Source organism: Rhamphochromis longiceps, linkage group LG12, assembly GCF_057381845.1.
Source record: "Rhamphochromis longiceps isolate RC_006_pf linkage group LG12, R_longiceps_female_GT1.1, whole genome shotgun sequence".
In the NCBI taxonomy this organism is placed as follows: Eukaryota; Metazoa; Chordata; class Actinopteri; order Cichliformes; family Cichlidae; genus Rhamphochromis; species Rhamphochromis longiceps.
The window spans coordinates 28034784-28054865 of NC_140568.1; the positions used below are offsets into that span (position 1 = coordinate 28034784).

The following is a 20082-nucleotide window of genomic DNA, read 5'->3' on the forward strand; positions in this document are numbered from 1 at the left end:
ATTATGGCTAACAGTATGGGAACATCGTCACTGTCTTTTTCTTTCTTTTAGATGGAGGAAACAGTTGCGGTTGACACGTAACGTGAAAAAAATGACGAATTAAAGCAACTTTGCTGACAGCTTTTACACATGCTTCTATGGAAACCGCGTCATCCCATGTTATGGGATTTAAAATAAATTTAATTTCTTAGTAAACCTTTGTGTTTGCAGCATTCAGGCCATACTTACTGTGATTGCAGCTTAAAACACAAGACTAACGTACACTGATCCACGGATATTGAATAAACATCAACCAGAGACAAGTGAACACCTGATACCTAAGGTTATGAGCTTGGCGCACATTGCTTTAAAAACTTATTGCAGCAGCAGAGATTCAAAGATTTGTTTAAATGCTGAATGATTCTAAGTAGAGAAAGTATACAGCTTTTAATAATAAATTTTAAACTTTTCATAGTGATGAATACATTTCCTGTTTAAAGAGTCAATCACTGATCATTTTCTGTCTTTCTGCCATTTTGCAGTGATGGTATTAAGAAGCCTACGCCTGCAGGAGTCAGGCTATTAGGTTGCTGGACTTCCGGGAATGGAGTAACACGTGTCTCTAAAGGCTCCTGCCAACTGAGTTTCAAAAATAGTTGGGTTTTTTTTTTCAACCCTACCTACAAAGTCTTTGTGCTACAGCGGAAGTTAGTCTTATACATACTTATACATTGTATTATAACTTTATTTGAGAAGAAATGGCATCCAACCTAAGAAAATAAAAGCACAGGAGGAGTGGTGACTAGGCCCGGTGCAATCTCAGGCGAGAGTTCGAGGACTGCCCAAGGGCAGCGTCCAGCTCTACGGACGCTGAGGAACAAATTCAACAGGGTGACACACGCGATGTGGATACTACTGCTCTAAAATTGGAGCTTCTTCAATCCATTAAAGAGGACATTAGTACAGTGTTAAAAGAAGAAAACAGAAATGCATTGAAAGAAGATTTTGACAATATTAGGGCTGATGTGCAAGGAATGAGAAATGAGATCGCTGACAACATGCCGGCGACGCGCGTCGAAACTGATGGAGCAAAGGCCATGGTGAAAGAAGTTGAGGATGGGCTGTCAATGTGGACCGATGAGGTGACCAGACTGCAATCTACAGTAGAGAGTATGAAGAAGGAGCTGTCTTACTTGTGTTACGACCCGGCTCAAAAGCCGCAACATAAAAAAAAGGAGATGAATAACAGAGTGTGGGTGAGAAGAGGTTTCATCCTATGGGGGCTCGTCCGGGATATTTGGACATTTTAGTGGAGACTGAATGTCAGTTTGTTTTGCTTTTAAGTGGGTGAGTGATGGTGGTCACTGTAATTGTGCAAACTCCCTTTAGTTAGTGTGTTTCAGCTGGGTGGCTGTGCTGCCCTTCCTCAGGTATGCTATTGGCCACACCTAGTCAGGTGTGGATAAAAGCATACCTGAGGCAAGCTTTCCGGCAGTGCACTAGTCTTTGCCTTGGTGGCACCAGCCATTTTAGCCAACCTGGTTTTCCATTTTAGGATGAAACCTCTTCTCACCCACACTCTGTTATTCATCTCCTTTTTTTTATGTTGCGGCTTTTGAGCCGGGTCGTAACACTTGAAAGATAAATGTGTTGACATAGAAGGCAGGATACGAAGAGCAAACATCCGTATCATAGGGATCTCGGAGGTCCCGGTCTCAAGCTCCTCCACAGCCGTATCCGTGCTACTATGTGAAGTGCTGGGTATGGATAAAGAAGTTATTGTCGACCGCTCACACAGGAGCCCTATCCCGAGAAATTCAGGTGGTAACCCGTGCACCGCCATAGCCAAGCTTCACTATTACCAGGATTGTGTGGAAATTCTACGATGTGCCAGGGCCCAAGCTCTGCTTAAGTTTAACAGACAATCTATTGCAATATTCCTGGATTTTACATCCTCAGTAGCCCGGGCTTGGGCTGCATATAAAAGAGGTTCATAAGCTTCTTCATAAACAGGAAGGTGTCCGTTTTGGGATTATGTTCCCGGCGTGACTTCGTATCAAGCACAACGGGGAAGAGAAAGAGTTCCTGGATGCGGCGAAGGCAATGTCAAAGAACATATTATTAGTGCTTGAACAGGCTTCGCCTGGTATCCTACATGGGAGCACGGTTGGTGGTATCAGTCATTGCTGCGTATGCGTGATTCTGTTTATCACAGCGTCCACGTTATGATAAAGAGTTTGGAGTAGGGCTGGGCGATATGGCCCAAAATTCATATCTCAATGTTCTTTAGCTGGATGGCGATATACGATATATATCTTGATATTTTTTTTTAAAGCCATGAAGTAAGAACAAAAAGAGAGTTCTTAATCAAAGCTGTGTCCCAGATCTCACACAAGCACTTTTATTAACATACAGCGTAGATGTACATGAAAAACTTGCTCAGAAATAAATCAGCATTTATTAAATAATAATGCTCCATAAATAAAATAAAACAATGTTGTTTTTGTGCATAACAAAAAGCTCACAATTGTGCAGTCAAAATGTAAACTAAAAAGAAGCTGAGCATAATGACAAAGACAGATTTCGCAAGTGCTCTGTTCCCAAGTTCTACCGCGTGACTGACAGCCCTGAGTTTGAAATCTGCTTCATAACCATGTCTCTTAGCAGGTGCCATTTGTGGTCCTTATACACACACAATACGGTAATATTACGTTGAAGCACAGTACGTATCACTCCACGTGGCTCCTGACTACTGCAGCCGTAATGCTCCGACAATCCATCAAGTGGCGCGGCATCGTAGCGTACAAAAGTCGTACTAAAACATTTTTTGACAGGTTTCTGAGCGCCGTGTACCTCATACATTTGGTCCACGGTCAGTAAGCATGACCAGATTCATACATAAGGCGCACTGTCGATTTTTGAGAAAATGAAAGGATTTTAGTGCGTGCTTATAGTCCGAAAAATATCGTATACAAGTTTTGTAAGGTGGTTTGTTTCAGGGCAGGAGGCTGGGAGACTTCACGCAGTTTCACACACTCTTCATTTTGCACTTTATGGCCCTGTTGTAAATGGTGAAAATACTAGTAGTGCTAGCTATATAGCATGAACGTGTTAGCGAGCTAACTGCTAGTGCTAACACTAACCGCAATGCTAACCGCTAATGCTAACCGTATTTTTTTATTTTTTTGTACATTTTATTTTTTATTATGCATGTCTTATGCCTGGTGGTGCAGCAGGGATGTCCAAATTCAGGCTGCATCCTCCGAAAACCGGGTAGGCTGGAAGTGAGCGACTGTGAAATTGGACGGTCTAGCCTTCAGAATTACGTCACAAGCTCTCTTGGTGGAGTGAAACTCAGCCATCTGCTCCTAGCTATCCAAAATATGACCATATGCTGCCGTAAATTCTTGACCATCTCACACTTCTGTTTAATCAGTTTTCTGTTTGATGTTTATTCAACTGTGTGAAAACCCAGAGTAATCCTCCTGAGGGATTAATAAAGTTATATTTAATCTAATCTACTAACTTCAATCTCAGCCAAACTGATTTACTCACGAACAAATAAAACACTGAAAAAAGCCAAACAATAACATTTTTAAGTTATCTTAAGTGACTTATATATCATGTTAACCTGAGTAGTTAAAGACCGCGGGGGGTCTGAAAGCGATGTGCTGGGAGTCCGCTGCTCTCTCCGGCTCAGATATTTGAAGTTTACACAGCTACATTCTCACCTGAAAATATGTTAAAAGTTTATTTTAGGACCCAGAAAGAGTAATATTGAAACTAACTAGCTGCCGCCATTGTTGGAAACTGGAATTGGCTGGGCTGCGCTATGAAATCTGGGATATGGTTTTTTAATTTTGTTGTCGGGGTGGAAAATCGGGAGGAATTCGGCAGAATGGTGGCTCCAGGAGATTTTCGGGAGGGGCACTGAAATTCGTGATTCTCCCGGAAAAAGGGTTGGCATGTATGCTTAGAACAGATATAACGTTTCTTCAGGAAACGCATTTGCGTACCTCTGATCATTTCCGAATCCAGACTGGATGGGTAGGTCCGATATTTCACTCTGAATTTAACTCTAAAGCTCGGGGGACAGCAATCTTGATCAGTAAAACTCTACCATTTACAGCTACAACTGTAGAACTGTAGTTGTTATAGCTGTAGGGCATCTATATGGTTTTGCTTTGATGTTAGCAAATGTCTACACCGCTAATTGGGAAGATAATAGTTTTTTCACTAATGTCTTTGCATGGCTCCCCAATTTTCTTTTGGATAAAAAAACTTGTCCCGTTAGTTAAGAGTTTTTTTTTTTTTGAAAGACATAATATTCCCTCCCTAGGAGAAGATGCAATCGTTAGTCTGGAGGAACCTATTTCTAATTTTGAAATTGAAATGGCATGCAGTCTGGAAAATGTCCCGGCCCCGACGGGTATCCATCTGATTTTTTACAAAAGGTTTTCTTCCCAATTGAATTCACTGTTAAAATCAACTTTTGAAGAGTCCTTCTTTTCACAATCCTTGCCTCCAATAATGCGTCAAGCAGTGATCTGTTTAATTCTAAAAAAGGAAAAAGACCATTTAGATTGTAGTTCATATCGTCCAATATCTTTGTTGAACAAGGACAGCAAGATTCTTGCTTATGTGTTGGCCCGTCGCTTAGAGAAGTATTTGTCCTCCATTATTTCACCAGACAAGACGGGCTTTCTTAAAAATAGGCTTTATTTTTTTAATATTAGATGTCTATTAAATATAATTTATACCCATGTTAAAGGTAATACATTGGAAACCGTAATTTCGCTTGACACAGAAAAGCCGTTTGATCGGGTGAGATGGGATTTTGTTTTTCATACGCTTAAAAAATTTGGCTTCAGGAGTAATTTTGTATCTTGGATAAAAGTATTGTATTGTTCCCCTCTAGCAGCTGTCTGGACCAATAATAATTTGTCCCCCTTCTTTGAGCTCCAACGCGGTACATGAAAGCGATGTCCTCTGCCTCCTCTTCTTTATGCCATCGTAATTGAACCACTAGCTATAGCTCTGAGACAATGTGCTGATGTTGAGGGAAGACATCGAGGTGGTATTGAACATCAAGTCTCTCTTTATGCCGACGACATGCTTTTATTTATTTCCAACCCTCCGAATAGCCTCCCCAAACTTCTGGATATACATAAGGAATTTGGGACAATTTCTGGATATAAAGTGAATTTTGGGAAGAGTGAGTTTCTGATACAAATACTTGTATAAAACTATCTTCCTTTATTGTCTAAGTTAAAAGAGGACTTTGGAAAATGGGAGTTCTTGCCTCTTTCGCTGGGTGGTAGAATAAATATCATCAAGGTGAGTTTATTTTCTAAATTTCAATATTTTTTTCAATGTCTTCCAATTTTTTAACGAAATGTTTTTTTTTAACAGTTTGAATAGTCAAATTTCTTCCTTTATTTGGAAAAAAGCCACCTAGACATATTACAAAGATCGCAGAGCGCAGGAGGCTTAGCACTCCCAAATCTTTTGTTGTATTACTGGGCATCAAAAATAAGGGCATTATTGAAAATTAGCAGTAGCTATAAACCTATGTGCGGCACATCAGTTTCATGTCTTGCACTTGAACTATGTTAAACTGCACTCTCCCTTTTAAATAAATAAATTCAAAAATAAATAAATTCAAATTGTACTGGGTAAAAGATCATGATAATTTATTTTCATGGGTAACACTGGAAAAGTAGTCAGTGAATCGAGGCTCCCTGTTGTCCTTGTTGTGTGCCCTGGCAGGACCTATCTCAAGCTTCACCACAAATCCTCTTGTTATTCATTCACTGAAGTTATGGTACCAGCTCAGAAGTCACTTTAAACGGACTGAGCTCTCTCTTATTGCATCACTGCATAGACATTGTATGTTTCCTCCCTCCTTAATGGACGAGGCAGTTATTATATGGACAGAGCTCAGAGTAACTTCGATGAATGCTCTTTTCGCGGACAATATCTTCTGTTCATTTGGACAATTGGTGTCCAAGTTTAAGATTCCTCAGTCACTTTTTTTTTTTTTTAGGTGTCTTCAACTCAAGTATTTTGTTGTTTCTAATATTGATTGTTTTCCGTCCTGCCCATCTCCATCTCTTTTGCACAAAGTCTTTGATCTTAAACCAGATGCTAAGTGAGTTACTGATGTTTATGAGCTGTTAAGTAATCACAAACTGCCCACATTGCAATCACTTAGAGGAACAATGGGGAAGAGATCTGGGCCAACAGATTGCAGATGAGACTTGGCATAGGATAATCAATAGGATTTTTTTCGTCATCTATCTGCCTTGAGCATGTGGTGATTCAGTTTAAAGTGGTTCATCGTCTCCATTGGTCAAAAACTAGACTAAGCAAAATCAAGGATGGGATTGACCCCACATGTGACCGGTGCAAACAAGAACCTGCTTCTTTATTTCACATGTTCTGGTATTGTGTGTTATCTTTTACGGTCTTCCGTTAGAAAAAATACAGGAGACGAGATCCGTGTATGAACTCTCACAAACAGAAAAGTAAGGACCACCACTAAATTTTAACATTATTTAAAATGAAAGAAGAAGATTCTGTTATCAAACTGTAAACTCTCCTGTGGTTCTCTCTTTGCAGACAAAACAAGACTTTTAAAGACCATCACCGCTTTCTTACTGCTGCCCCTTCTGACTTTTGGTGAGTGACTCAGAACCTTCTGTCAGACAATCCTTCCTAACACACAAGTAAAACCTGGCCCATTTGTCCTCACATCCACCCCTAACCTCTCTACTTCGTGTCTCCCAGGAATTGTGAGCTACACAATTTTCACAAACAGCAAACAAGAAGTGTCATCTCTGAGGCAACAGATGACAGAGGTTCATCCTGTGGCAGACACTCTTCCAAATTTCACCTCAGAATCTCAAGGTACGGATCTTCATCTGTATCATCATTATTTATACATGAATGTACACAAAGAACACAAATAATTTGTCTGTGATTTGTGTGAATTCAGGAGCCATGATCCTAAGCGACGTCTCCTCATGGAGACTTTGTGGCGGTTGTGCAAATTTATGCAATGGATGGACCCCTCCATGGCCAATAGGAGAGTAATCCATGTAAGAATAACATAGTTTGCACAGCAGGATTTAAATTGATATAACATGGAGAAAAAGTTTACATTTATGAACTCTGGGCAGCGTAATAATTAATTTTCTTTCCTCAGGAATATTTGCCTGTGCCTGCAGGGAACTGCTGGCCCCTGGCAGGTCAGAGTGGGGTTGTAATCATCTCACTGTTCCACCCAGTCTCCATCACTGCTTTGACACTGGGACATCTCCCAAAACACCAGTCGCCTGATGGAACCAACAAAATTAATTGGCATAAATCAGAGGCGATGCCAGTTTCCCAAACCTGTAGTCTAACCTAATATTGGGGATATTATGGCTAACAGTATGGGAACATCGTCACTGTCTTTTTCTTTCTTTTAGATGGAGGAAACAGTTGCGGTTGACACGTAACGTGAAAAAATGATGAATTAAAGCAACTTTGCTGACAGCGTTTACACATGCCTCTATGGCAACCGCGTCATCCCATGTTATGGGATTTAAAATAAATTAAATTTCTTAGTAAACCTTTGTGTTTGCAGCATTCAGGCCATGGTCCAGACTTTGGTCTCCTGTGTTATGGTCAGATGAAACAAAAATTTAATTGTTTTGTCACAATGATGTTTCCTTCATTTGGCGTAAAAAAAAGAAGCCTTCAACCCAAAGAACACCATCCCCACTGTCAAACATGGTGGTGGGAACCTAATGCTTTGGGGGTATTTTTCAGGCTTTGGCTCCATCAAACTACAAGCAGGTACATCATCTAGGTTTAACTTAAACTGCAGTATCAGGCAAGGGTGCCCCATCTCCCCATACTTATTTCTAATCTGTGCTCAACTCCTCTCTGACTATATTAAACACAGTCCTCTGAAAAGTATAACAATTGCGGATAAAGAAATATTAATTAGTCAGCTTGCTGATGACTCTCTTTTTAAAAAACGCATCGCAGGTGCAGATAGCCATTAACACAATGCCTTTTCTTTAGCTTCAGGACTCCACTTAAACACTGGCAAATGTGAACTGCTTGCAGAAATTGTACCAGTCTATCTATGGCTGGCATCCCAGTGAAAGAGTCTGTCACTTACCTTGGTATCATCATTAATAAAAATCAATCCACCAGGTGCTCCCTTAATTTCACTCCAATTTAGCATAAAATGCAACTTAAGCTAAATGCTTGGCTCCAGCAGGATTTATCCATTATAGAGAGAGTTTTACTCACGAAAGCGGAGGGATTATCTCGTCTAACTTATGCTGCTTTGTCTCTTGATGTAAATAAAAAAACTCTGGTGGGCTTCTTTATAACTTTATATCGAAGAATAGAATTCATTATATTAAGGCTACGTCCACACGTACACGGGTATTTTTGAAAACGCAGATTTTTTTTTTTTAATTTAAATTGTTGTTATTGTTTTGGTGAAATTAATTTCTTCAATGGCAGACATAGACAAAATACAAAAATACTTTATTTAATTAATTTAATGATATTACTGGCTAAATTTCATATACATCTAAATTTTATAAAGCAAAACCATCCTTTCAGTGCTATTTAAATGAAACCAAACATTATATTAAAACCATACAACATTCCCAAAATGTAAAAGCTGTCAAAACTATAAACTTATGTTCCCTGTTCAATATTATGTGATTCTTTTCTAGACTGTATCTATTTGTTCTTTTACGAAACCCCCCAACATTGTGTTTTGTTAAGTTATATTTGTGTTTTGTGAATAAAGCTTATTAAAAAAGAAAAAGAAAGTTCCTTGCTTATCTCATCCTTATCTAATTCTTCTTTTAAATACTTACCTGCAACAAAATCCCAGTTTCATCATATCAATCATTCTCTTATCCTTGGGTATGTTGCTATTCCAGCTACCACACTTTGGACAGGTCCCCAGTCTGTCGCAAAGCTAACACGCAAAGACCGACAACCCACATTTCCACCTATGGGTTCTTTAAAAAAAAAAAAAAAACTATATATATATATATATATATATATATATATATATATATATGTGTGTGTGTGTGTGTGTGTGTGTGTGTGTGTATATGAACAGCCATTGATACCAGACAACTATAAAATATATATGGCTTTGTAATTAAGAAAAATTTAGTAGACACAATTACCACAGCATCTGCAAAGCAGGTAGTGTAGATAAACACAGCTTAGCTTGCTATATCCATCTTGGCTATTAACTCTTGCAGCACTGGGTGTTCTGAATTTTGGTTCCAACGAATTGCTAAACCTTTTGAAGCCAATTGGCTCACATAGTTGTGTAGATATCCCAGTCCCAATAAACATATTCGTCAATGCTTCCTCTCGCTTGTGATGTTCCTGTGAATTGACCAACCAGTAGCCATGGGGTCGCCGCTGGAAGCACTGCATTAATGTTTTTTGTGGCGTTGTCTCGGGATGCATCACGCTGCCTTGCCTGGGGTTAGCTTCTGTTTCTGGGGATGAGGGTTGGGCGTGCTCCCTTACCTTCTCAAGGTGCAAGCTTTTCAAGTGCACTTTAAGGTTTGTGGGATTTTTTTTCCCTTTAGAAATATCCCCCATATTTTGTCTCTTTCCACTACAAGACACTTGCTTTTATCTAAAACACAGTCATATTCAAAGTAATCCCAAATTGGAGCAACGTACTTGCCACCTGCTGGCATAATGAGACACAGCAAGAAAAAACCTGGAAACTAAACTTCATTTTCACCCTAGACTATTTTCGTTATAAATTTAGTTAATTTTAGTTAGTTTTGTGAACATTCATTACGGTTTTAGTTAGTTTTCCTTTTTTCACAAAGTCTCCTTTTTATTTTTATTTCCGTTAATGAAAATGTTTTTTCACTTCTAGTTTTCGTTATTTCGTTAACGGTAATAACCTTGGTACCAGGCACGTGCAGAGGGGGGGCTAGAGGGGCTTGAGCACCCGCCCCTTTCCTGATGGGTGCCCAAAGTGCCCTTTTGTTGAGTGCCCCTCAACAATAATATTTAACTATTAATCACAGTTTTGCTAAATAAAAGGATCTGGCTTGCATCAGTCACATGATCACATTTAACCAATGATCGCCCTTGACGGCAGAACGCGCTGATTACGAGCCGGGAACGAGCTCACAAAGAGCACGCGCATTTTTTGCGGTCCGGAGCTGTAGGAGAAACACAAGTTAACTCAGAGACACAGACTGATGCCACAAAACCAGTAAGTAGGTGTACAGCGTACACTGTAGTGTATAGCACCCAGGAGTATTTGCTTATTACGTACACGTTGGTAAGCTGTCTTGTTGCAACTGACGAACTGAAACAAACGAGCGTGCGTGTGTGCAACAGCGCGACAAACATTACCTGTCCTTTTATTAACCGCACAAGTAGTGCTGGTCACAGCTGCTGGCTACTTGGCTGTCATGGGTCTGTAGCTCTGTCACCGTTTTAGGGAACATATTTAGTTTTAAAGTATTTAGAACATATTTAGTTTTAAAGTAAGTTTCCGGGCTTTTCCTGCCTTTCTGGAGGGATTATATTTCACTAAAAAACGATCTAATATGCATGTCCACATAATAATTATTATAATTATAATATATTAAAAAACACACGCTGTATTTTAAAGAACATACATTAAGAAGCAGATTATATTAGATTTATATTTTAAATAAGACAAAAGTTGGATTTTACAGCAGTAAAATGATTGTATCTCTACAGTTTAAACATGTAATAAGCTTTGCCCTGCACAGAGTGGATAGTGAAACAAATGGAATCATCATAATGACATTATTTCATATTTATTACTTCCCCCTCCTCATTGCTTTATTATTGTAGCTCTAGTAATAAATAATAATGTAAGGATTCTGGATCAGCACCATGATGCCCATAGTATATACAGTATTCTGAAGAAGGTCTAAAATGTCACTGTGTGTGCGTGCGTGTGTGTGTTTTATGTATATGGATTATTTTAAATTATTACTCATGATATAACATTGTCCAGACATGGCTGGTAAGGACATGAGGAGGAAACAGTAGGAGCTGTGTGAGGCCTTTAGTAAGGCAGTGCTATAACATTTTTCTCTCATCATTTTATTATAGATTAAGTGCAAGAGTTGTTAGGTGTGGATAATTAAATTATAGTTTATTGCAATAGCAAGTTGTGCCTTGTTCTCAGATAGACAGCAAGTGGAGAGTGATATATGAAAAGATGGGATGGAAGGAAGAAGAGAAGCAAAGAGTGATTCACAGGCAGAGCCTAAGCGCTGTCACCAATCTTTGCATTTAGTTATTATCTCATGACACTTGTTTAATCAGCTACCATCTCTCCTATGGACTTTTTAATGTCTACAGTCTCAGATCAACACAGCCCTGCCCTCCAGCACTATCCACAGCAACCCCTCAACAGCAACATTGTACCCATCAGGTAAAACATCGGCTACGTTTGCTTTGCCTTGTTGCCCATATTAGATTCTTGATGAATGTGTGTTGTTGTTATTCAGCCTGGCTCAATGTGCCCCTTTTTAGCTTTAAGCACCCGCCCCTTTAAACCTCTCTGCACGGCCCTGCTTGGTACCGACAATGTAAATCTTCACCTGTAGAATAAGTCTTTAAACTTGTGTGTCATCTTTTAGGGTCTTCTGTCAGAGAAAATACAGGAGACAAGATCCCTTTATGAACCCTCACACACAGCAAAGTAAGGACCACTACTCAATTTTAACATTATTTAAAATGGAAGAAGAAGATTCTGTTATCAAACTGTAAACTCACCTGTGGTTCTCTCTTTGCAGACAAAACAAGATTTTTAAAGCACATCATCACTTTCTTGATGCTGCCCCTTCTGACTTTTGGTGAGTGACTCAGAACCTTCTGATTCTATACTGTCAGACAGTCCTTTCTAACACACAAGTAAAACTGGCCCATTTGTACTCACATCCACCCCTAACCTCTCTACTTTGTGTCTCCCAGGAATTGTGAGCTACACAATTTTCACCAAAAGCAAACAATTAGTAACGTACGTCTCTGAGGCAACAGATGACAGAGGTTCATCCTGTGGCAGACACTCTGCCAAATTTCACCTCAGAATCTCAAGGTAAGGATCTTCATCTGTTTCATCATTTATACATGAATGTACACAAAGAACACAAATAATTTGTCTGTGATTTGTGTGAATTCAGGAGCCATGATCCTAAGCGACGTCTCCTCGTGGACATACTTGCCTAGAGAGAACTCTGCAAAGTGGTGGTTGTGCAAATTTATGCACTGGGTGGACCCCACCAGGGCCAAGAGGAGAGTAATCCAAGTAAGAATGAAATAGTTTGCACAGCAAGATTTAAAGTGATATAACATGGAGAAAAAGTTTACATTTATGAACTGTATACACACATGGCCGCCACAGCCACCAGGTCCAACTCCAGGAGGATGTCCTGGAACAGGAGATTCACATCATGGATGTTCAGCCGACAAATCTGCAGGAGCTTTGTGTGATCAAAATCTCAGAGGAAGGTACCCAGCTCCTTGTTGAATCTGTGCCACAAAGATTAAGCTGGCTCTGGAGGCAACAGTAGGCCCAACCCAGTACTAGTAAGGTGTACTTAATAAAATGCCCGGTGAGTGTAAAACTGCAGTATAGTATTAGTCAAGCTTTATTTATTTATTTTATTAAGCTGTTTTTTTTTATTTTGTCCATTTTTTTAAGATGCGGTCGGGAAAAAGTTGCGGGTGACAGGTGATGTGAAAAAATGACGAATTATAGCAACTCTGCTGACAGTGTTTACACGTGCTTCCATGGCAACTGCGTCAGACAGAATGTTATTGGATTTGAAAAAAAATAAATTTATTAGTCAACCTTCGTGTTTGCAGCATTCAGCATACTCAGCATACTCAGATACCTGTGATTGCAGCGAGAGAGAGAAAAAACGACAAGCATACACTGATCCACTAAAGATCAGCCAGAGACAGGTGAACACCTGATCCCTAAAGGTATGAGCTTGGTGCACATTGCTTTAAAGACTTATTGCAGCAGAGATGCAAAGATTTGTTTTACCTCCTAAGACCTGAACTCTTTCATGGCATGCCTTTTTAATTTCTCTTTGTTATTTGGGCTGTAAAAACAAAGAATTACTTTTTTTTGTTTGTTTCGACCTGATTTTTGTTTCTGAGAAAAATGAGATCCACATATGAGGACATTCACTTTAAATCTCAATGGCAGTATAATGTCCTCATAAGTGGATATCAGCCCCTTGTAGAGCAAAATTTTGCATTTTGGTCTAGACAACCCAAAATGTGTTGTGTGCACATATGTGGAGGCCAGGTCTTAGGATGTTAAATATATTGAATGATTCTAAGTAGAGAAAGTAAACAGCTTTTAATAATAAGTTTTGATTTTACATAGTGATGAATGCATCTTGTGTTTAAAGAGTGAATCACTGATCATTTTCTGTCTTTCTGCCATTTTACAGTGATGGCACGAAGAAGCCTCCGCCTGCAGGAGTCAGGCTATTATAGGGAAGACGGAGCTCCAAATATTTCATATAAAGAGACCTCATACAAGTATGTGTGTGGATGCTTTTGGGACTGCACGCTACATTCTGGATAAAACATCCTCAGGCGTACCGACGGTGTAAATCTTCACCTGTAGAATAAGTCTTTAAACTTGTGTGTCATCTTTTAGGGTCTTCCGTCGGAGAAAACATAGGAGACGAGGTCCCTTTATGAACCCTCGCATACAGCAAAGTAAGGACCACTACTCAATTTTAACATCATTTAGAATGAGAGAAGAAGATTCTGTTATCAGACTGTAAACTCCCCTGTGGTTCTCTCTTTGCAGACAAAACAAGACTTTTAAAGCACATCATCACTTTCTTGATGCTGCCCCTTCTGACTTTTGGTGAGTGAGTCAGAACTTTCTGTCAGACAATCCTTCCTAACACACAAGTAAAACCTGGACCATTTGTCCCCACATCCACCCCTAACCTCTCTACTTCGTGTCTCTTAGGAATTGTGAGCTGCACAATTTCCATAAACAGCAAAAAAGAAGCAGAAACAGCAGACACTCAGCCAATTTTTGAATCTCAAGGTAAAGATCGCCATCTTCATCTGTCTCATCATCATTTATACATGAATGTACACAAAGAAAACAAATAATTTGTCTGTGATTTGTGTGAATTCAGGAGCCATGATCCAAAGCGGGGTTTCCTCATGGACAGAGAACTCTGTGCGCAAATGTATGCAGTGGGTGGACCCCTCCAGGGCCAGTAGAAGAGTAATCCAAGTAAGAATGACATAGTTTGCACAGCAAGATTTAAAGTGATATAACATGGAGAAAAAGTTTACATTTATGAACTCTGGGCAGCGTAATAATTAATTTTCTTTCCTCAGGAATATTTACCTGGGCCTCCAGGGAACTGCTGGCCCCTGCAGGACAATTCCTGTAAATTGTCCTGCACAGAGATGAGTGGGGAGGAGTAAATGTGTTTCAAATGTTCTTTTGTACTTTTTAATGTGTTTCAAATAAATAAATTTTGTGTCTTAAAAAAGTTTTAGAACACGTCGCAGCATTTCCTTTTATGTGATATGGTTGGATCATAACGTGTTTCAAAAATAATGTTTACACCACCAAGGTGATTCCCAAAGAACCTTTAGCCATGAACCTGGCATATCTCAGGATAGTGTGCATTGTATCAATAAAATAAATCAGAAGAAACTGGACAAGTGGAGGACCTAAAAACCCAAAAACTAGCCCACAGCAGATAAACAGTACCTGAAAATCAGTGACAACGGGTCTGATGGAGAGATGAATCCATATTTTACATTTTTGGTTCAAATCATCGTCACGATATACAGACAAGTTCAGAAGAGAGGTACAACTGTATCTTCTGCTACTGTGTGTAAAACATGGTGGAGGCTCTGTCATAGAGCTGCATTTCAGCCAGTGGTGCCAGAGATTTAATCAAAACTGATTGAACTGTGAACCCAGAAAAGTACAGTCAGATTTTGATCCACCAGTCAATACCACCTGGAAATATCTGATGGTCAGAGGTTTTATTTTTTTAGCATAACAGTGACCCCAAGCACACTGTCAATGCAGCAAAAACATACCTAGACAGTAAAAACACAATGAAACACTAATAAAGGTGGTCACAACCAGATACTGACTTTAAGCTTGTTTGGATCTCAGCCACTGTTCTTTCTATATTAGATAGTGTGTTTTGATCAATCTCCACCCATATCTCTTTTCCTAGCAAAAGTAAGAAATGAGAATCTGGAGATTTTTTCAGGGTACTGTGTAACAAATGTTTTTGCTAATACTGAACCTTACCCAACCTAAGAGGAGTCATATGTATAGTAATGTACACACACGCACAAAATAAACCTTTATTTGAATATAAAACGTTGTTCCATTGAAAAACAGGTCTTATGTTGACACTTTTACCTGCATATAAGACTGGAGTACAACACATGAGCTACGCCAGTGATGAGGTTGTGGTTGGCAAACTCGAGGATGAGGAGCAGGATTGGGTATTCGCTGCGTCTCTTTTCAAGGCTGAAGTCCTCACTTAAGCCCATCCAGTGAAGCAGCAGCGTCCGCATCGCTTCAGGGAACAGCTCTGTGGCTAGTTCCTCAGCAGGTGGCAGGTCGCTGATGCGCTCAATGTGCTGAAGTTTAAAGCCCTCCACCTTCTGGCTGATGCTGCTGTTGGCTGCATGAAACTGCTGGCCAAGCCAACGTCCTATACAAGTGAGCAGGCTGCTTGAATACACTGGGCCCCAGTCTTTGGCCTTTAGCAGAGCCAGCACAATCTCCGTCGCATCTTTTTCTTCAAGTCTCCCATTTATGTAGCGATCAATGTTCTCCAAAAGCAGCAAGACCGTCTCCAGCTGCTCTGAGCAGCTTCGAGGCTCCGAGGAGAACTGTTCATCCAAGCGGTGCAATTTTTGTCTCACTGTGGATATTACTACTTCTCTTTGCTCAGATTGTAAGCTCTGCTTGGGAAGAGAACAATAATCATGATCTGCTGATGTGTCAGCAGTGTCCATGCTACTAACATCTACCACGTCCTTGTCAGCCTGGAAATAAGGAGGCTGTGATATTACACCCTTTGATTGTGAGTCACGCTGGCTGAGCGACCCTGAAGGGTCCAGCTGCACGCTGAGGCTGTAACTCACTTCCAGAGGGCTGTCACTGATCTGTGCTTTCCAGACATCCTAGGGGACAGATGTGATTAAAACATGCATTGTGACAGAAAAATAAAATTATCACGTATACATGATGTTTACCTGGAAATTCTCCAGCACAGCAAGCTGATCTTGCTTACTGTACAACTCAAAGGCTACTCGAAAAAGTCCCTGAATGCTGTAGAACCACAGGCTGTTATTTGCAGAGGGTACCTTCAAGCCGTGAAACCTGAAAGCTTGAACACAATCAGGGGGATCAGTGTGACAATGTGTCTGTCCTGGTGGGTGACTTTTACCTAAAAATAAGGTGCATATCAATGCGATAGCATGAGCTTGTCTATGTTTATTTCCCCCTAGTCATATTTATTTCATTTGATTGTCTACACCCACCCCGTGGTTTTAGAGGCACAGGTGTAGTTAATGTTTAACTTCCACTGGTATGTCTGTATTTTACCTGAGGAAAAAGTTATTTTTGTTGCAAGGCCTTTCTTGGCAAACTTGGCATGGTGTCTTGGATGGTTTTCTGTACGCACATCAGTCTTTGAGAGGAGATCGGCTCCCAAATAGAGCGGAATCGTTGAACCCTGAAACAGAGAGGATGAATATAAGCCACCGCCGTATAAAGCCTGACAATAACGTACACTGCCTGACCATGTTAATGGTATACATGCTCAACTGCTCATTAATGTGAGTCTATAATAAGCCAATGACATGCCAGCACCCCAGTGCATTTGTGCATGTAGACATGACCAAGACAACCCGCTGAAGTTCAACGCGAGCATCAGAATGGAGAAAAAACATGATTTAAGTGACTTTGAATGTGACATGGTTGTTGGGACTTTAGCCACACAAACATGCTTTTACAGAGAATTTCTCTGGGTGAAAATGTCTTGATGCCAGAGGTCAAAGTAGTCTGGCCAGACTTTTGAGTTTTCAGCTGAAAGGAAGGCAAGAACCACTCAAACATCCACTCATCCCACCTAAATTATGCAGAAGAGCATCTGCGAATGGACAACATGTTGAAGCTTTTAGCAGATTGACTACAGCAGAAGAAATCCACACTGGGTGTCACTCCTGTCAGCTAAGAAAAGAAACTGACGCTACATTTTGCGGGTTTGGGTGGAGCAAAGTTTAATTTGGGACTCTTAGTGCCAACTGAACAGAATTTCAACAGGCTACTTGAGTATTGTTGCTCACCATGTCCAGCTTTTATGACCACAGTTTACCCATCTTCTGCTTCCAGGAGGATAACATAGCATGTCACAAAGCTCAAATAATCTCAAACTGGCAGCGAAAATGAGTTCACTGTACACACATGGCCGCCACAGCCACCAGGTCCAACTCCAGGAGGATGTCCTGGAACAGGAGATTCACATCATGGATGTTCAGCCGACAAATCTGCAGGAGCTGTGTGTGATCAAAATCTCAGAGGAAGGTACCCAGCTCCTTGTTGAATCTGTGCCACAAAGATTTAAGCTGGCTCTGGAGGCAACAGTAGGCCCAACCCAGTACTAGTAAGGTGTACTTAATAAAATGCCCGATGAGTGTAAAACTGCAGTATAGTATTAGTCAAGCTTTATTTATTTATTTATTTATTTTACTAAGCTGTTTTTTGTTTTTAGTTAGCTACAGTACTTATTTGTTAAACATTACTTATCACTATCCAATTAGAAAGTCTGCGACCGTCCTGCAAGTAAGGAGATGTGTTTATTATGCTGGTGGTAATACATCACCCTCTTGGACTACCTGTGAACCATTAACTCACCTGTTTGGTGCTCTCTGTCAGTCTGAACGATGTCAGACCCACCAGGTGAATGAAACGAATCCTCCTCGTGCCCCCGTCCCGCTGCGGTAACGTCAGAGGGATAACCGAGCAACCTGACATTACTGGAAGTCTCAATTAAGTGCTGTCCCATAGAAATGTTCCTGCGGGAAGAGTCACTGCAAATCAAAGTAATAAAAAGATCAACACAAATGACTGCACACGAAACAGAAACAAAAACATATGCTTTAAACCCTCAGCGATGACTCGCAGGGTAAGATTTGCTTTACACATGCGCGAACTTTTACGTACTTCCTGTCATCGCTACAGATTAGAAAGAGCCGTTTCCTGGCTGGTGTCGCTTTTAACTTTATCTAATTCTTCTTTAAAATACTTTCCTGCAAAACAAATTGGAAAAATACACAGTACAACTGCATTAATGAGAAAAAAATATATAAAAGAAAATGAATATGAATTCCACAAGAAGTCTTTTTTTTTTCTTTTGGCGACAGTGTTTTAAAATATAAACCACTATCTTTTTTCTTCTTTTCTTTTTTTAAAAGCAGAATAAAAGGGTGAGAATTTTATGTTTGATAAATAATCAACAAATGAATGCTGTACATTACTGGAGAAACTGGGACAGGTAAAAAAAAAAACAATAACTTATGGTCTTTAGTTTTGGTTTTTTTATGTTGTTAGGTCTAACTTTAAATTATTATAAGACAAATCCTTACATGGTTCTGTTCCAACCATATAAGGATTTGTCTTTGATGTTTGTGGCATAATTACTAATAACAGAGTTGGTAATATGTATTCATTGTTTAATAGCTAATAATCAAATGCAGAGAGATGTATAAACACATAGTGAGTGAGAAAGGTGACTGAAGAGGAAACACTCAATGCATCCCCTAGAAGCCAACACCTATTGCAGTGTAACTAAGGGAGGATTCAGGGTCACCGGATCCAGTCCTAAGTATACACTTTATTAAAGTTTTAAATCTAATCTTAACAGCAGAGACGGCGTCTGTGTCCTGAATCCAAACTGAGAGCTGGTTCTACAGAAGAGGGGTCTGAAAGCTGAAGAAGGCTGTGCCTCCCATTCTACTTTTAAATGCTCTATGAACCACAAGTAAAACAGCAGTCTGAGAATGAAGAGCTTGTCAGCGGTGATACAGTACAATAGGGTCATTAAGATGGGGAATGATTATTCAACACCTTGTATGTGAGGAACAGGATTTTAAATTTGATTACAGATTAAACAGAGAAAGGAGAAGGCAATATAGAAATATGCTCTCTTTTCTAGTTCCTGTCAGTACTCTTGCTGCAGCATTTTGGATCAACTGAAGGCTCTTCAGAGAGTTTAGTCATCCAGGTCTTTATGTCTTTAAGACATTCCTGCAGTTTTAACTAGTTGGTGTGTTGAATGAAAAGATTGCATAAAAATGTGAGGAGCTAAAGCGTTTTTAACACAATCCCTTAATTTCAGGGGATTCAAAGTAATTGACAAATTAAATAACAGAAAAATAAATGTCCATTTCTAATACTTGATTAAAAAAAACCCTTTACTTACAATGACAGCCTAGTTCTTGAACTCATGGACATCACCAGATGCTGGGCTTCCTCCTTTTTAATGCCCTGTCAGGCCTTTACTGCAGCGGCTTTCAGTTGCTGTTTGTTTGTGGGCCTTTCTGTTCAAAGTTTGTCTTCAACAAGTGAAATGTATGCTCAACTGGGATAAGATCAGGTGACTGACTTAGGCATTTAAGAATATTCCAATTCTGACAAATTGCAAACTCCCCTAACAGAGGCAAAGTAAAGGAAGGATCTGTGCAATGAAAGCTGGAAAGTCACCAGGAATAGATGGCCTCCCAGCAGAGTTTTATCACAAATTTAGAGATTTGCTACGTCCATTTTTAACTGAGTATTACATGAAGCCTTTGAATATGGACGGCCCCCTGCAAGTTTTAATCTGGCCATAATATCAGTAGTTCCAAAGGCGACAAAGATTTAACGGATCCAGGCAATTACAGACTGATAAATTTAATCAATGTGGATTACAAAATTCTATCCAAAGTACTAACAAAGAGGCTGGAGGTTGTACTACCACAAAT

The 20082-nt window shown here is 39.8% G+C and overlaps 2 protein-coding genes across 3 annotated transcripts; one reads left to right on the plus strand and one right to left on the minus strand.

Annotated features, from left to right (window-relative positions):
- Positions 1 to 10126: 10126 nt before the first annotated feature.
- Positions 10127 to 14549, plus strand: LOC146657488 (uncharacterized). The gene is made up of 15 exons (XM_085425612.1): positions 10127 to 10255; positions 11386 to 11458; positions 11667 to 11728; positions 11823 to 11882; positions 12001 to 12124; positions 12210 to 12334; positions 12431 to 12641; positions 12731 to 12760; positions 12895 to 13014; positions 13494 to 13584; positions 13706 to 13767; positions 13862 to 13921; positions 14030 to 14110; positions 14205 to 14305; positions 14413 to 14549. The coding sequence occupies exons 10-15, from the start codon at positions 13496 to 13498 to the stop codon at positions 14500 to 14502; spliced, it is 483 nt and encodes a 160-aa protein (XP_085281738.1). The 5' UTR covers positions 10127 to 10255; positions 11386 to 11458; positions 11667 to 11728; positions 11823 to 11882; positions 12001 to 12124; positions 12210 to 12334; positions 12431 to 12641; positions 12731 to 12760; positions 12895 to 13014; positions 13494 to 13495; the 3' UTR covers positions 14503 to 14549.
- Positions 14550 to 15394: 845 nt separating this feature from the next.
- LOC146657489 (uncharacterized) lies at positions 15395 to 18262 on the minus strand. Of its 2 annotated transcripts, XM_085425611.1 has the most exons (5): positions 17975 to 18262; positions 17407 to 17565; positions 16664 to 16793; positions 16312 to 16445; positions 15395 to 16239 (listed from the first exon to the last, which is right to left on the minus strand). In XM_085425611.1, the coding sequence occupies exons 2-5, from the start codon at positions 17407 to 17409 to the stop codon at positions 15463 to 15465; spliced, it is 1044 nt and encodes a 347-aa protein (XP_085281737.1). In that variant the 5' UTR covers positions 17410 to 17565; positions 17975 to 18262; the 3' UTR covers positions 15395 to 15462. The 2 variants fall into 2 exon arrangements, with proteins under 2 accessions (XP_085281737.1, XP_085281736.1); XM_085425610.1 differs by lacking the exon at positions 17407 to 17565.
- Positions 18263 to 20082: the final 1820 nt, after the last annotated feature.

Excerpts from the sequence above, each read along its gene's own strand:
- LOC146657489 (XM_085425610.1), bottom strand. The coding sequence starts at position 18,094 with ATGTCAGGTTGCTCGGTTATCCCTCTGACGTTACCGCAGCGGGACGGG. Across the intron at positions 16,794-17,974 it reads TGACAGAGAGCACCAAACAG|GGTTCAACGATTCCGCTCTA; the intron begins GTGAGTTAATGG and ends TCTCTGTTTCAG. Across the intron at positions 16,446-16,663 it reads AAAAATAACTTTTTCCTCAG|CTTTCAGGTTTCACGGCTTG; the intron begins GTAAAATACAGA and ends ATTGTGTTCAAG.
- LOC146657488 (XM_085425612.1), top strand. The coding sequence starts at position 13,496 with ATGGCACGAAGAAGCCTCCGCCTGCAGGAGTCAGGCTATTATAGGGAA. Across the intron at positions 13,585-13,705 it reads TATAAAGAGACCTCATACAA|GGTCTTCCGTCGGAGAAAAC; the intron begins GTATGTGTGTGG and ends GTCATCTTTTAG. Across the intron at positions 13,922-14,029 it reads GCTGCCCCTTCTGACTTTTG|GAATTGTGAGCTGCACAATT; the intron begins GTGAGTGAGTCA and ends CGTGTCTCTTAG.